At 48.9% G+C, this 16,562-nt stretch overlaps 1 protein-coding gene across 2 annotated transcripts in view; it reads left to right on the forward strand.

Moving 5' to 3' along the window:
* Top3a (topoisomerase (DNA) III alpha) overlaps nt 1-16,562 on the forward strand; it is a 30,340-nt gene that overhangs the window by 12,069 nt on the left and 1,709 nt on the right. For both annotated transcript variants that reach the window (XM_005402278.2, XM_005402279.2), the window contains 10 exons: nt 1,444-1,518; nt 2,578-2,660; nt 4,040-4,247; nt 6,261-6,446; nt 6,564-6,693; nt 8,653-8,766; nt 8,840-9,005; nt 11,754-11,897; nt 14,385-14,507; nt 15,479-16,158. In XM_005402278.2, the coding sequence (XP_005402335.1) occupies nt 1,444-1,518; nt 2,578-2,660; nt 4,040-4,247; nt 6,261-6,446; nt 6,564-6,693; nt 8,653-8,766; nt 8,840-9,005; nt 11,754-11,897; nt 14,385-14,507; nt 15,479-16,158 (1,909 nt within the window). The remainder of the gene's footprint in view (nt 1-1,443; nt 1,519-2,577; nt 2,661-4,039; nt 4,248-6,260; nt 6,447-6,563; nt 6,694-8,652; nt 8,767-8,839; nt 9,006-11,753; nt 11,898-14,384; nt 14,508-15,478; nt 16,159-16,562) is intronic.

A 16,562-nucleotide genomic window follows, 5' to 3' on the forward strand; every position in this document is an offset into this window, starting at 1 on the left:
TATGTTGTTGCCATAAATTAGGAAGGGTCAGCTAGACCCATGTAGACCACAAACTCCTCGAGCTCCAAAGGGCATCTGGTCCAACCAAAGTTCATTTCATAAATGCAAGGATGAAAAGCAAGATAGAGGAGTAGAGGATGGCATGGGGGCAGGATGTGGACTTCACAGATGAAGTGGTTTTATGGGGCCCGTTAGGATGACATTTGGGCGGGGAGAGCATGTCCTTTAGAGCAGCACGTGCAAAGGGCCGCGATCAGCTCAGGCCGCAGGCCCGTCAGCGGCAGAGTTAGGACCTCGGCTTCACGTATCTGACTCTCAGGCCAGCGACCCACTGTGTGCTGCCACTTCCAATACATCCGAACCTAATCGCCTGGTTTAACCTGGGGCTGCATACAGTGGAGTCTAAGTAAGATCCACAGAGCTCTAGGTTTGATAATTTGTGGTATGCTCTGGCAGGTTTATGACTACTTTGGGGGGAGAAAGTAAAAACTATTAAGCACCTGCTGTGTGCCACTTTATTAAATGTTACTTTGTTTCATTCTAATAATCCCATGAAGGCAGTGAAACTGTGCTATTTCAGAATAGGAACCTGAGAAAGTAAAATAATTCACAGATATCCTACAGCTATTGGGAGATGGAGCACTGACCACTAGGTAAAATCCCAGGACGTCTGTGCTCCTGCTGTAGAGTCCATCACTTCCTAGGAGTCACCGTATCTGTCTGCCACTGTACCCTCTGACCCTACACCACCTGGAGTCCAAGAGTCTCTGGGACACTGCATGTTTATCTGTTAAATAAAAAGACCTTAAAATCAGTCAGTCGGTCAGTCAACCAAGCAACCAACCACAACCAGGATGTGGGGCAGGAATACATGGCTGGTGGTGTACTTTTAACTCCTTGGAAAGAGCAACTTGTTCCCCAGTCTATTGGAAAGGAGAAACTTGGATTATGAGATACAGATACTCTCATTAGCAAATCACTTAAGCTTTTTATCTTTTTAAAATACAAGGTTTTAAGATTAATTTTCCCAGATTGTATAATTTTTTTTTTCCAGTACAAGGAATCGAACTCACAACCTCGTGCTTGCCAGGCAGGCACTGTGCCGCTGAGCTAAATCCCCAGCCCAGTTTTTCATATTTTTATTCTGAAATGTTTACATAGAAAACTGAAGAGATGCAGAGACTGTAGTATTCCATTGGTTCCGGAACAGGCAACTTAAGGTTTGTAAAACTGACCTTCAGAGTCGTAGTTGGAGTGAGAAGAGGGCGATGTGCTGTACCGCACTGCCTGTTACAAATGATTTTCAGTGGGACCCCGCCAGGCTGAGGGCTCTGATCTCCGCTAGCAGTCGTGTGGTCTGAAACAGTGGACGGAGGCTGCTACACCAGGTTAGAGGTGACGCTCTCCCCAGTTAATGTGTTCTTTGTGTTCCTGGTCTTGTAGGACCCCATGGCAACCGTGGTGGAAGTCAGGTCAAAGCCAAAGAGCAAGTGGAGGCCTCAAGCTTTGGACACTGTGGTATGTTCTAGGTAGACTGTTCCAGGCACTAGGGAACAATTACTTCCTGTCGCTGGGGCTGGGGTTTTACTTACACAAAGCACTCAAGGAAGGCATGGACTGCCTGACCTCTCAATGTTTGTTGTTTCTTTTTTTAACTTCAAAGTTAACAGATACAGTCAGTAGTACCACTGCCACCAAAAGCAATTAAAGTTAGCAAAGGCAGTGTCACTGGAAAGCAGTGGAAAAGATCTGTAATCTTTCTACCTTTATATAATCACTGACATCATTTTGATACCTTTTTTTTCCCCACAGTGCTGGGATTGAACTTTACACTGAGCTCTCTTTCTTTGTGTATTTTTCTTTATTTGTAGACTCAGTGAGTGGCCCAAGTAGGGTTCAAACTCTCACTCCTCCTGCCTGAGCCTCCCAGCTAGGATCACAGGAGTGCATCCATCACAACACCTGGCTCCTATTTTCTTTAATATGTATATTTTATCAGCATTGTGTTTAGAGTAGCTTGTTTTTTTCCGTGCAAGCGCTCTGCCACTGAACTTATCACCCCCCAGCACAACGTGCATTTTATTTCTCACTAGTTAAATATGCTTCCACATGTGGTTGGCAGCCTTGTTGGAGTGTGACATAGGGTAAAGAGCAGCTAGTTATTCCCTAGGAGGCTTCACAGGATGCTTTTCCTCATCCAGGGAAATTTCTTAGGACTTGAGTGGTACCCCCAAAGTGTAGTTCTCAAACTGTCTGCGTTAGCATCTGTGTGTTAGACTGCATATGAAAAACGCAGGTGTCACCCTGCGTCCCAGTCCTACCCTGTCGTATTCGCCCATAAACTGGGCCCATAAATCTGCTGGCTCCCCAGCTTAATCTCAGGGCTACGCATCAGTGTCTGAGAACCCCTGGCTGGCATTTGCCCACCGGGCGCAGAAATCCTCCTCGAGCACAGTCTTTCCTTCTCAGCATGAGGACAGCAGGTAGGATGCCAGGCCAGACCGCGGAAGATGTCTGTGTAGCTGTGTGGCCCCCAACTCACCTGTACCTTAACAGGCCTTTTGACTCTCTTAACAGGAGCTGGAGAAACTGGCTTCTCGAAAGTTGAGAATAAATGCTAAAGAAACTATGAGAATTGCTGAAAAACTCTACACTCAAGGGTAAGTATTGGGGCTGGGGATTTAGCTGAGCAGCACAGTGCCTGCCTGGCAAGTGCAAGGTTGTGAGTTCAATTCCTGGTACCAGAAAAAAACAAACAAACAAAAAAACAAAACAGAAAAAAAGGGTAAATATTATCTCAGTACTTGAGATTGTACATGCTATGCACACACTTTTTATCATTGAGCTATACTCCAGTCCACAGTCCTACTCTTGACCCCTTAGCGACTCCCCCTAGCGCCCTGGCTGGAGACAAACCAACAGCAAATGGCACCTTTATAAGCTGTGTGCCTGTGAAAGTCATCCCTCCCTTGGCCGTGGTAAGTACCCCAGCACTGAGGCTCCCTAACTGTGGTGTCCAGCATGTGATTGTTGAGCACTTGAAATTTTAGTTGTCATAATCAAGATGTGTTATAAATGTAAAATAAACCCTGGATTTTGAAGATTTGTGTGAAAATAAGATAGAAACTATCAGTAATTTTTTTTTTTTTTAACTTTTTTTGCAGAAGTAGGGACCAAATCCAGGGCCAAACACGTTCTAGGCCAGCACTCTGCCGCTAATCTATCTCAGTAACTTTTTTTTTTAAATACTAGGAATTCAACCCAGGGCTGTTGCTCTGAGCTGCATCCCCAGCCCTATATTTTTCATTTTGAGACAGGGTCTTACTAAGTTGCCCAGCTTGCCCTCAAACTTCCCAGAATACTGGGATTATAGGCACGTACCACCATACCCAGCTTCCACAATTTTTAAGTAACAGCAGAAAATTCACAGTTACAGAATCCACATTACAGTTTTATTGGACAGCATCGTTCTTTGTGTCCTTCAAGAAAAGTTACAGGCGTACACACTGGGAACCATCAGGACTAGCAAGGCTAATGCACCGCACAGGGTCGTTGTGTTAGTTTAACTCTAAGAGAGGCTAGTACATGTCCACGGCTACACACAGTATTGCTGTAGAGGGCCTCCTCTTCTACCATGCTGTTTCCTCTGTCCTTTGACTTCTCGAAGTATCTGTGCAGGAGAACTTGTTGCTTTTCACTCCTGAGGGAATCCTGTCTTAAACCTTTTGTCAATGTGGGTCCCCTAGCTACTTTTCTTTTGAGCTGGCTGTCAGATGAATGATTGCAGGTGTTATCTGAGGATTTCAATTTTTAAAGACCAGACAGAGCTGGGCGTGGTGGTGCACACCTGTAATCTCAGCACTTGGGAAGCTGAGGCAGGAGGATCGTTGCGAGTTCAACACCAGCCTGGGCTACAAAGTGAGCTCAAGGGCAGCCGGAACTGCATAGCGAGACCCTGTCTCAAAAAGACAAAAAAAATAAGAAAATAAAACCAGAGAAATTTTTTTAGCATTTTTTCTTTTTGTTTCCTTTCTTTTAGGTATATCAGCTATCCCCGAACAGAGACAAACATTTTCCCCAGAGACTTAAACCTGATGGCGTTGGTGGAACAGCAGACGCAGGATCCACACTGGGGGGCCTTTGCCCAGAACATTCTAGAAAGGGGTGGCCCCACTCCACGCAATGGAAATAAGTCTGACCAAGCTCACCCTCCCATTCACCCCACCAAATATACCAGCAACTTGCAGGTTGGTGTCCCTGAGTGTGCAGCCTGCTGAAACCCAGAGACGGGTGCTGAGGAGTCGGTAGTAGGATTTGAATTTGTTCTGCAGGCCCTGATGTTAGGAAATAAGCGATTTTGAAATACCTAGTCCATCTCAAAAGAGAGAGGTCAGTACTAGAATTGTACTTCATAGTCTTTTGCCTGGCTTTCGTGAAAGGTCCCCTACTGGCGGCTCTGCTCTCGGTCAGCTCTGCCGCTTCCTTACTAGTTCCCCGCAGATGTACCAGCTCACCTTCCCAGGCTTTTGCACACTCTCCACACCCACAGCAAGCCTCGTGGCCTTCCTAGTCCTTTGCTACCTGGTGAAAGCCTAACTGTCCTCCCTCCAAGGCTCGACGGGTTCTCAGCCTCCCCTTCTGGAGCCTTTCGCGTTAGCCTGCTGTCAGCACAGCGCTCACACTGAGCTCCACCTGGCTTTGACTGTTTCCCTGGTCAGGGAGTGAGTGCGGTGCTGACAGAGCTGCTCAGGCCTGTTTACCGTCAACAGCTAAGTAAACGTTGGTCGTCTTGTAATTACTATTCTTTTCATTTAAAATGTACCACATCTTTATTCTAGACAGTTTGAAAAATACAGAAGGTTAGCCGGGTGTGGTGGCGCATGGCTGTAATCCCAGCACTTGGGAGGCTGAGGCAGGAGGATCGTTGCAAGTTCTAGACCAGCCTGGGCTACAAAGTGAGCTCAAGGCCAGCCTGAACTGCACAGCGAGACCCTGTCTCAAAAAAAGACACACACACACACACACACACACAAATACAGACGATTATAAGAAAAAAATGCCTGTAGTCCCTCCCCTTATTGTCATATTCTTATAGTAGAACTAACCTCAGATAGCTCTGTAAAAACTTTTTAACACTGTATTTGGGTATTTCCCCATTTGCTGCGATATGTAAAGGTATGTAACGCCTGTAATCCCAGTGCTTTTGGAGGTCGAGGCAATTTGAACTCAGCCTGGGCAGTGTAGTAACTGAGTGAGATCCTGTCTCGATCTTTTAAAAAAAGGAGCTAAAAAAATTTTAAAAAAATTTTAAAAAAGGAGCTAGGGATATAGCTCAGTGTGACGGCCCTGGAGTTACCCAGTGTTACCAAAAAATAAACCTAACAGTCACATTGGTATACCTTAATTTATTTTGCCAAATCTATTTATGTACGTTTAAATTGTTTCCTTTTTTTTTCCTGGGTTTTTGAGACTGTCTTACTATGTTGTTCAGGCTGGCCTTGACCTGACTGTCTAGCCCGGGCTGGCCTCAGACTTGAGTCAGTCCTCCTGCCTCAGCCTCCCAAGTGGTAGGATTATAGGCATGCCCTGCCACACCGGGCTGTTTCCAACTTTTCGAAATGTGATCTACTATAGCTAATAACTTTTGTGTCGGTCTCCAGTTAATTTCTTTTGAATGAATTCTTAGAAGAATTATTAAATACATGAGTGTAAATGTCCCTTGGTCTTTTGATAGATTGAGCTCATTGATGGAAATTCACCCTAAGAAGTCACTGCTTAAGTGCATAGGTAAAGTGGGCCTAGGGCTGTCAGATAGTGTTACTCTGTGAATCTTATATTCAGGAATCTCTTGCTAGTTCCCTATGCCTTTGTCTTATTTCTGTTTAGATTGATTTTTATCAAGAACACCTTCCTAAACTGGAGAGGACAGTGATTCCCTTACTTACTTTTATTTATTGTTAATTTCTTTGGTACCGGGGATCGAACTCAGGACCTTGCACTTGCTAGGCAGGCGCTTGTGCTGCTGAGCTATATCCCCAGCCCCTTACTTACCTTTAGCCTGATTAGAGTTGTGAGGTGTATCAGCCAAACCCTGTGAGCTCCCCAAGGACCCACTTGATGCAGGACCCGTGCAGCCATGTACCCCGTTCTGTGCAGAATTTGGGCTGACAGTGGCGTTAGCCAGGCTGACACCACCAGTGCCACTGGTGTCCTTTGTCGGTGCTATTCTCGAAGGATTCAGACTTTGTCCTTTCCTTTAGGGAGATGAACGGCGACTGTATGAGTTCATTGTTCGTCATTTCCTAGCTTGCTGCTCCCAAGACGCTCAGGGTCAGGAGACAACTGTGGAGATCGACATTGCTCAGGAGCGCTTTGTGGCCCATGGCCTCATGATTCTAGCTCGAAACTACCTGGATGTGTATCCCTATGATCACTGGAGCGACAAGGTAATGAGGAGGGCCCCAGAAGGGGGAACTGCTACGCTCTGACCCCTGGCTGGCTGATGGAGCAGCAGCTGAGTCTGGTAACAGTGATCTGACCTCCACTCCTGCTGCTCTCTGTAGCTCCTCCCCGTCTATGAGGAAGGCTCCCACTTTCAGCCCAGCACTGTAGAGATGCTAGATGGGGAGACCAGCCCGCCACAGCTGCTCACCGAGGCCGACCTCATCGCCCTCATGGAGAAACACGGCATTGGTCAGTAGGTCATCTGGAGAGCCCGTGGCCCTCAGGCTCTTATTCCTACCTCAGTTTGAGTGAGGCCCGGAGGGGTTATGAGCTTACGGAAGGTTGCAAAGGTCGTATGTTACAAAAATCTGGCCCAAATAACTCTCCAGCCAGTAGGCTGTTCGTTTGTTTCGCTTTTTGAGATTCTTACTCAGCCTGGCAATGTAGTAACTCTACTGAGTTATCAGTTTTCGTCTTTTCCTCGATGGGCATCAAACTGAAGGCCTTGTGCACACTAGGAGAGTGCTACCCCTCGGTCTCAGCCAGTGTTCCTAAACCCCGCAGCCACCCTTATAATGAGACGTTTCCTGTGACTCGAGGCTCAGACGGGACACTCCTGAAGTTCCCGACAGGAATTCTTGAGGAACAGCGGGTGTGAGTGGCAGGCACTAGGGTCACAAAGAGAATTAAGACCTGATCTTTGCCTTTAAGGACTCAGTCTATCAGAAAAACCAAAGCAAGCCACCACAAGGGATGGATTCCGTAGGAGCAGGCAAAGGCAAGCCCAGCCGTGGCAGGATTTGAGAAGGACATGAGAACAGGAAAGCACAAGCTTGCTATGGCTGCGGAGGCGGGTGGAGGGTTGGGGATGATCATAGAAGGTGAAGCTGAGAGATGGTGTGAACCAACTGTCAGGGCCTGGTGTGCCCCGCTGAGGGGTGTAAGGTTGGCACGTGGTGAGCAGGAGCTGGCTAAGATTTAGAAAGTCGCCATACAGAGCTAAGTAGTTAACAAATAATTTTAAGAGGTTTTTTGGGACACGATTTGTATATAATTCAGAGCTGGGGGCGTGGGTCAGTGGTAGAGAGCCTGCCTGGTATGCACAGGCCTTGGGTTCCATTCCCAGCACTCCAGATACACAGCACAATGCACAGTTCTGTGTTTTGTTGTTGTTTTTCAGTGCTGAGGATGGAACCTAGGACGCCACACATCCTGGTCAGGCATACACACCCCAGCCCCCGACTCAGTGCTTTTAGTGCATTTACAGTGTAGCGCATCCATCACTAGTCAGTTTTAGAGCATTTTCATTGTCTCAAAAAGAAACCAAGTACCCCTTCTAACCCTGTCCCCCAGCCTTAGGCAACCGCCAGTCTTTCGGACTCAATAGATGTGCCTACTTTAGACCTTTCACGTAAAAGGACTCATACAGTATGCAGTCTTCAGTAAGTGATTTCCTTGACTTAGCGTAGTGTTCTCTAGGTTCGTCTTTGTTGACCTGTATCAGAACTTCATTCTTTATTATTATTTGAGTTTTTATTGCATATAGCGACCACATTTAATTTATTTATTCATCAGTTGGTGGACACTTGGGTTGTCTCTGCTTTGGAGCTATTGTGAATAATGCTCTGAATAGTCACGTACAAGTTTTTGCATTTATGTGTTTTGCGTTCTCTTTGGATATAACTAGGAGTGAGATTGTTGGGTCACTTTTTGAAGAACCACCAAACTTTCCAAAGTGATTCCCCATTTTACATTCCCGCCAGCAATGTACAAGATTCCACTTTCTTACATCCACACAGGGCAGTATGAAATGGTATTCCACTGGGTTATCGGTTTGCATTTCCCTAACAGCATAGCTGCATTTGAAAAGGTCCCTTCGGCCACAGCCTAGGCGAAGTTAAGTGGAAAAAGAGGCTAGAAAGGGGCAGATACGAGGACGTTGAGGTGAGGTGGGTTGTAGCGTTGGGTCTTGACTTCACAGGAGTTGCAAAGCTGGAATTGACAGGATAAGTCATTGGGTAGAAGGGACCAGGACAGTTGGGGTTGCCACTATAGTTTATAGCCTGAGCTAGATGTGAATAGGGGCATCTCACCTTCACTGGCTGCTAAAGGAGAAGTGGGGTCCAAGGGGATCAAGGTACCAACAAGGTACCCCGTGTGGGTACAGCTGTTTGTGCTGCCTCAAAGTAACCAGGAAATGGTTTCCAGGTACTGATGCCACTCACGCGGAGCACATTGAGACCATCAAAGCCCGGATGTACGTTGGGCTCACCTCCGACAAGCGGTTCCTCCCTGGACACCTAGGCATGGGACTAGTGGAAGGTAAAGGAGGAGGGAGCTTGCCCAAGCCCTGAGGGTATCGTGTGGAACCTCACGGCGCTGCTGTCTCCTGCAGGTTACGATTCCATGGGCTATGAGATGTCCAAGCCTGACCTCCGGGCCGAGCTGGAAGCTGACCTGAAATTGATCTGTGAGGGCAAGAAGGACAAGGCTGTGGTTCTGAGGCAGCAGGTGCAGAAGTATAAACAGGTTTTCACTGAAGCAGTGGCTAAGGCGAAGAAGTGAGTACCATACTCTGCTCTCCCCCCAGAGGTCCTGTGGCCCCAGGCATTGGTGATAGCGATTCCCACGAATGGTGAGCGTTCCTGGAGGCAGTTCAGCAGAAACAAGGGGCTGGGGTACTAACCCTGCGGGGTTTTCTTCACCAGTGGCCTCGTTAACTGGTGGGGCAGCTGGCCACACAGCCTCTGCTCCTGTGGATTTTCTGCCTCTGAAATGATCAAAACAATCTGCCCCAATTAATTCTTTTTAATTTTTTAAATTTTTAAATTTATTTTAAAATTTTGAGACAGGATCTCACCAAGTTGCTCAGGCTAGGCTCAAACTTACAGTCATCTTGCCTCAACCTCCCAGAGTGCTGGGATTACAGGTGTGAAACTCAGTGTGAAGGCCCCTGGTGGGAATTGAACCCAGGGCCTTGCTGATGCTAGGCAGGTGCTCTACCTTTGAGGCAAGCTCTTGGTAACTTCCAGACTGCCCTCAAACTTGTCATCCTCCTGCCTTGGCATTCCAAGTAGCTGGGATTATAGGCATGTGCCGCTGTACCCAAGCGTACAGTCTTTTAAATCAGTAAATCCAAAAATCCAAGTGCTGGTATCTGATCTATTTATTATTTGGAGCATTTAGAGTTATCTGCTTAAGCCAGTGTAGTGACACACACCTGTAATCCCAGTACTTTGGAAGGCTAAGGCAGGTGGATCAAGCCCAGTCTTAGCACTCTAGTGACTTAGACCCATGTTTCAGAATAAAGGAGGGCCGGGCATGGTGGCGCACGCCTGTAATCCCAGCACTCGGGAGGCTGAGGCAGGAGGGGATCATTGAGTTCAAGACCAGCCTGGGCTACAAAGTGAGCTCAAGGCCAGTCTGAACTGCATAACAAGACCCTGTCTCAAAAAGATAGATAGATAGATAGATAGATAGATAGATAGATAGATAGATAGATAGATAGATAGATAGATCCTGTCTCAAAAAGACAGATAGATAGACAGACAGACAGACAGACAGGTAGATAGATAGATAAGGGCTTGGGATGTAGCTCAGTATGAAGGCCCTGGGTTCGATCCCGAATACCACAAAATAAATAAATGAATGCATAAATGGTGTTGGCCATTTAGCAAGCAGTGTGTGTCTGTTTTCTTACTTAGAAATATAGTACATTTTCTACTTGTGATACTGTAATTTATAACACATATATCTGGGGCCAGGGAATATAACAGTGTCATTTGCTCCCTGGCAAGTGCAAGATCCAGAGTTCAATTCCTGGTACCAAAAAAATAAAAAGTTTTTAAAAAAACCACAAACAGATATATCTATCTGTATACCTATATATGTACATATATGTGTGCAGGTATATATGTTTGGTCCTCATTTCCTGGCCCCACAGGTCCTAAAACCCTTGGCGTCTCCAGAGTGCTGAATGTCTTGTTTACTAGTCATATGACTGGCAGAGAGGCAGATACCTGACAGCCCCTGGTTGGGGGCCTTGTTGCCAGGGGAACCAACTATATGATTACAAATTGGAGCTTTCAGCTTTACCCCTCTATCCCCACCCCCCCCCTTACACCTCTAGGGAGGGTAGACAGTGCTGAAAGTTTGAGGTGATCACTTGGTCAACAATTTATCAATCATGTCTATGTAATGAAAGTTCCATAAAACCCAAGAAGCACTGTTCCAAGAGTTTTTCAGTGGCTAAGTGTGGAGGTCCTGGAAGTCGGCACACAGAAACGGCACGGAAACCTCACATCCCTTCTATGTTCCTTGCCCCGTGCCTGTCTTCCATCTAGCTGTTCATCTGAGTTCTGTAAGCTGCTCTAGCAAAGTGAACCTGAGCAGGGGCTCACGGGCAGCCCAGTGTACAGCCGGTTAGTCAGAGGCGTACTTCACAGTTTGGAAGTTGCCACTGGCCTCTGCAATTCAGGCGGTCTTGGGGACTGAGCCCTCAACCTTTGAGTTCTTAAGTCACTTTCTCAGTGCTGAGGCAAAATACCCAACACCTGCGACTTAAAGTAGGCGTGGTTCGGCTCACATTTGTGTGGGCAGTCAGCTGGCTCTAGGGTGGGAGGACGTGGAGGAGGAGGATGGAGGAAAGCTGCTCACAGCATGGGAGATGGGAGCAGAGAGCGTCAAGGGAAGAGCTGGGAACAAAAATGCACTCCTGTGGGTCCTGCCCACAGCGACCCGCCTCTTCCGGCCGGAACCTGCCCTCTAAGGGCAGCTAAGCCATACCGATTCCAAAGTCTGGTCACCTGTCCAGGAGACCCGCCTTCGAGCACATGCGGCTTTGGGGTAACGTCTAGGTATAAACCATAACAAGGTCTGACACTAATTCCAAATAGATCGTGTTTGAACTGAATTTGAGGACAACCAGTTGGACAGTTGCATGGCGTGGGGGGGGACTCCCACACATCTTTATCTGTGTAGAGGGTGAGAGTTTTGTGGGGGTTTTTATTGACAGCTGCGTGCTGCCAATTTTGAAAAGAAATGCCCGAGCTAGTATCAAATGGTAATAGACACGTCTAGAGTTTATACATGAACCCAGTATAGTTTCTTGTGCGTGAGTCTGTAGCTAGATTCCTTCGAGGAGCCAGGAATCTGGGAGGAGCCAGGTTTGTGAACCGGGTCTCCCCTCTGCCTTGTCTTCTCTGCATCAGATCAGCTGGTTCCTTGCTGCGTGTGTTACGAACACATACAAGTCTCATAAATGCCTTTGCAGTGATTGCCAGCTGTTGTGTGTCTTTGCTTTCCTTCAGGTTGGACGAGGCCTTGTCCCAGTACTTTGGGGAAGGTGCAGAGACACCCCAGCAAGAAGAGGTCTACCCAGCCATGCCAGAGCCCGTGCGGAAGTGCCCGCAGTGCCACAAAGACATGGTCCTGAAGACCAAGAAGAGTGGTGGGTCAGTGTCCTGCCTCTGCCCCTGCTGTGTTTGCAGCACCTGCAGTAGTGGCCAGCCAGCTGTGCAAGCCCTGTCACTTTGTGTCCAAGTCATGATTGAAAAGCAGGCCTGCTGTGGGTCCCTGAGCAAGTGCTAGAGCTAGCAGGACAGTGGAGTGGGGTCTGGGTGTAAAGTGCTCTGGGAACACCGTGAGTGGGAGACGGAGAAGTAGTGTAGTTTCGGTCCTCTACATTGGCGTGACATTTACCCAGCAAGCATGTAGCAAGCGGAGGAGTTCGGGCTTCAGATCCAGATACGTCCCAGTTCACATCCCAGTTCTGCTACATGTAAGCTTATGACCTGAAGCAAGTTACTTGACTATTCTGATGCCATTTGTTTTTCCATAAGGTCAGCAGTATCTGCTTCACAAATCTGTGTTAAGGGCAGGAATTTGAAAAGGGCAGGACTATAAGATACTTATTGCCTGGTACATCAGTGGGCAATTTACTCCTAGAATCAGGTTGCCTGTTCTGACCCAGCTGTCCAGACCAACAGCTGGCCACCGCAGGAAGCTCTTGGGCAAGAAGTGCTGAAAAGCAGAGGCAGCCTCACCTCCTGTGCCTTTCTTCAGGCTGATGTGATGCAGGGTGTTCTGCAGACATTGTTTAACTGGGTCTTCATAACCCTCCCTTGCCAGGAAGGAAGGTTGGTTGGTTGGCGGGTTTTTGAGACAGGGTCTTGCTTTATAGTTCAGGCTGGCCTTGAACTTTGAACTCACTACGTAGTCCAGGCTGGCCTTGAACTCACGGCCATCCTCTTGCCTCAGGCTCCTAAGTGCTGGGAATGCCGGTTGTGGTGGCACATGCCTGTAATCCCAGCACTCGGGAGGCTGAGGCAGGAGGATCGTTGCGAGTTAAAGGCCAGCCTGGGATACAAAGTGAGCTCAAGGCCAGCCTGAACTACATATTAAGACCCTCTCTCAAAAGACAAAAAAAAAAAAAATGCTGAGATTACAGCTGTGCACTACCATGTCAGGCAAGGAAGGTGTTTTAAAGAGTGACAGCCAGTCACTGTGGGAAACTGAGTGAGGAGAATCACAAGTTCAGGCCCAGCCTGGGCAGTTTAGTGACTTAGCCAGACACTATCTCAAGATAAATAGAATATTTATTGTGGTTCAGTGTGAAGACCCTGGGTTCCTTCCCCAGTACTTTCCAAAAAAAGTGAAAATGGAACTCAAGAGGGCTGAGGAACTGGTTCTGAGTAGGCTGCGGTAATGAACAGTCGGGGCAAAATCTGCACCCAGGTCCTTGCTGCTTTCCTCCACACTGCCCACCGTGGGCTGTAGCATTGCTGCTTTCTTGCTATTAAATGAGGAAGGTGGCCCTCCCAGCTCCTCCCTGCCCAGTTCTCAGTGGCCTGGGTGACCCTGGGGAAGTGAGGTCCTCCCTGTCTCTCAGACACTAGAGATGTGTGGAACCACAGCTGGGAGCAGGTGGAAGCTGGTGCCACTCAAGGCTCAGCCTAGTGCTGCGCAAGTACTTTAATGCTTAATAAATGCTTCTGATAGTCTTTTCTTTGCCTGATAGATAGTCATATTAGTAGTCAGTCAGGTGTGGTGGCGAACGCCTGTAATCCTAGCACTTGGGAGGCTGAGGCAGGAAGATCGTTGCGAGTTCAAGACCAGCCTGGGCTACAAAGTGAGCTCAAGGCCCGCCTGAACTGCATAGTGAGACCCTGTCTCAAAAAGAACAAAAAGAAAAAAAAAAAAAGTACCAGATTAGTAGTTATTGGGATATAAGGGAGAAAAATGTCTTTTAATCTCAGGATTCTTGACAGAATGCTTCTTGGAGGCATGCAGGGCAATCCAGAAATTTTCTCAGGGTTTACTGTTCCAGAGTTTGTCTGATAATTCCCATTTGAGTTGGTGAACTGTCCATTTAAATAATTGGCGTTTAGGGTGCTGTCTGCCTGACCATCCTTAGATACACTCAGAGGTTCACTAGTCAGACCTCAGGTTTCCTGAATAGAAGGTGTCGAGAAATGTTGTCCCGGGAAGGCGGGTGTGTATGTGTGGGCCAGGTGCTTGCCTCAGACCCGATGGCTCTCCAGCCCTGGCTCCCACTCACTGTCCTTGTGTCCTGGGGGACGTGACGCCATCCCAAGCTTCAGTTTACTCGTGGACAGACAAGCCCCAGAGCACAGCCCTGCACTGTGCCGCGCGAGAAGTGAGACTGTGAGCGCGTGCATAGTACGTGACTGACCTTGGGTGGTGGTGGCTTTCAAAGTGGGAAGCAGGGTCGGCAGTAGCTGCTTCGTTTCTCAGGGATGTGAGAAGTAAATGCGGCCTAGTTTTTCTAAGTTCTTTAACACCAGTGACTGTCCATTAAGTGACTCCCAAAAAAATGAAGACCTCTTCAGTCAGCTAGAAAGGTTTCCTGCCAGGCTGGTAACGGGCGCCGTGCGGCTCCCGTACTCCCGCGGTCTGACCCAGCCTCCCCTGCTCCCCAGCTTCTACCTTGGCTGCACAGGTTTCCCAGAATGCCGACTGGCCGTGTGGCTCCCCGACTCGGTGCTGGAGGCCAGCAGGGACGGGAGCGTGTGTCCAGTTTGTCAGCCAGCCCCGGTGTACAGGTGAGCCGAGTGCCTCTCAGGTGCCCATAGACTCGTCCCCTCTCCTGTGGCGGGCCACACGGGGCATCCAGGGACTGTCACCCTCGGGCATTGCGTTGTTTCAGCCGCTTCTGCCGCAGCCTAGGCAGCCAGCCTAAGCCTGCTCTGCTGCTTCCCTTGTGGCCCAGTCGTGGGGAGCTGCCTGCACCCTGAGATTAGAAGGTGCCTTCCCCTGACCTCTCCAGACCCATCGTTCAGCACTGGGCTCAGGAAATTATTCATACAGTAGTACGGTGTCCAGGCTCCTCCAAAACGCCCAGAGCCCCAATGCAGGACAGTGGTTCTCAAACCTCTTGGTCACTGAAGCACTCACATCCTAAGAAATCATTGAAAAGCCCAGAGAGCTTTTGTTTGTGGGTAGTTTTTCAGTGTATACCATACCTAAAGTTAAAGTGGAGACATCTTAAAATATTCATTTATAGAACTTCATTGCTTATTAACATAAATTTTCAAAGGCAGAATACCTAATTTCCAAAGCAAAAATGTAATACCAATGAAGAGAATGACATTGCTTTACACTTGCAAGATCAGATTCCCATCTGCCCTTTCAGTGATCCTTGCGTGTGTGGTCACTTCAAAACCACTGTACAGAAGAATAAGAGCAAACTAGACACAGCTCCTTAGCACGCTTAGATTACACCTCAACTTACGGGGCTCAGAACCACACTTTGAGAACCACTGGCGTAGAGAAATGGGACCTTGCAGTGGTATCTGTATGGGTGATTAACTGGGTGATGTTGTATGCTCTGCTTCCCGCTCCGCACTGCTGTGATGTTGGCACAGGGCTCGTGGTTGGCTGGCCAGGACCTACAGGTGCCTTGTATGGGCTTCCTCGGGAAATGAGGGCTTGGCCTGTGGCTGGAGCACCCTCTGGACCGAGGAGAAGATGCTGAACAGCTGGTAATTTTTGTCTCCTCTTCTGGCTTCACTAGGTTGAAGTTCAAATTCAAGCGTGGGAGCCTTCCCCCAACCATGCCCCTGGAGTTGGTGGGCTGCATTGGCGGATGTGATGAGACCCTGAAGGAGATCCTGGGCCTGCGATTTTCACAGGGTCCTCCCAGAGGCAGCCAGCCCTCTGGCCACCTGCAGGCTAGCCAGTCAGTGAACAGGATGGACAGCGGCCGCTCCCACCCTCCCGGCAGTAGACGGACCAGACCCTCACAGGCCCAGGCCCAGACCTTTCTGCCAGCTGCTGCCACTGGTGAGAGCAACTCCGTGACGTGCAACTGTGGCCAGGAGGCTGTACTGCTCACCGTCCGCAAGGAGGGCCCCAACCAGGGCCGGCAGTTCTACAAGTGCAACAGTGGTGCCTGCAGCTTCTTCCTCTGGGCCGACGGTGGCCATCCTGGAGCAGGAGGGGGCCCTGCCTCTGCATCAAGACTCCCGGGAAGCTCACTTGGACACGCGTCAGGCTCAGGCCACCGCTCCGGTGGGCTCAGCAACCCTGGCGATGGCAGTGGCGGCAGCACGGCCTGCCTGTGCAACCACCCTGCCGTCACGAGGACAGTGCAGAAGGATGGTCCCAACAAAGGGCGCCAGTTCCACACGTGTGCCAAGCCCCGGGAGCAGCAGTGTGGCTTCTTTCAGTGGGCCGACGAGAACGTGGCCCCAGGTGAGGCGACAGAGCACGTGGGTCCTGCTTAGGTGTGCACCTCACAGGCCAGAGATGGCAGAAAGAGGGCAGGGCGTTGTAGCGGGAGACTGCAAAGGGCTCCCTGCTGTCTTGCTCCAGACACTTTCAGCAGAGCAGTAAGCCACAGTCTTCGCTCTAAGTTAAAGAACAGCTGCCACTAATTGGTGCTTTCACTGTGGCCATCGTAGGACCTACACAAAGTGACACCAGTTCCCCTTTGTCAGGACAGTGCCCAAGAGCCTAGGCTATTTAGAAGTGTCAGGTAGCATAAGGTAGTGGGCGGGTCATGTTTTGACAAGGAGCTGTTGGTTGTAGAGAGGAGGGAGTGAACCCACACGCCCCCTCCAACACTGTACCTGTACTTCTTGCCACTTCAGGGTGGG

Source organism: Chinchilla lanigera, unplaced genomic scaffold (assembly GCF_000276665.1).
Source record: "Chinchilla lanigera isolate Chin_1 unplaced genomic scaffold, ChiLan1.0 scaffold00077, whole genome shotgun sequence".
Lineage (NCBI taxonomy): Eukaryota > Metazoa > Chordata > Mammalia > Rodentia > Chinchillidae > Chinchilla > Chinchilla lanigera.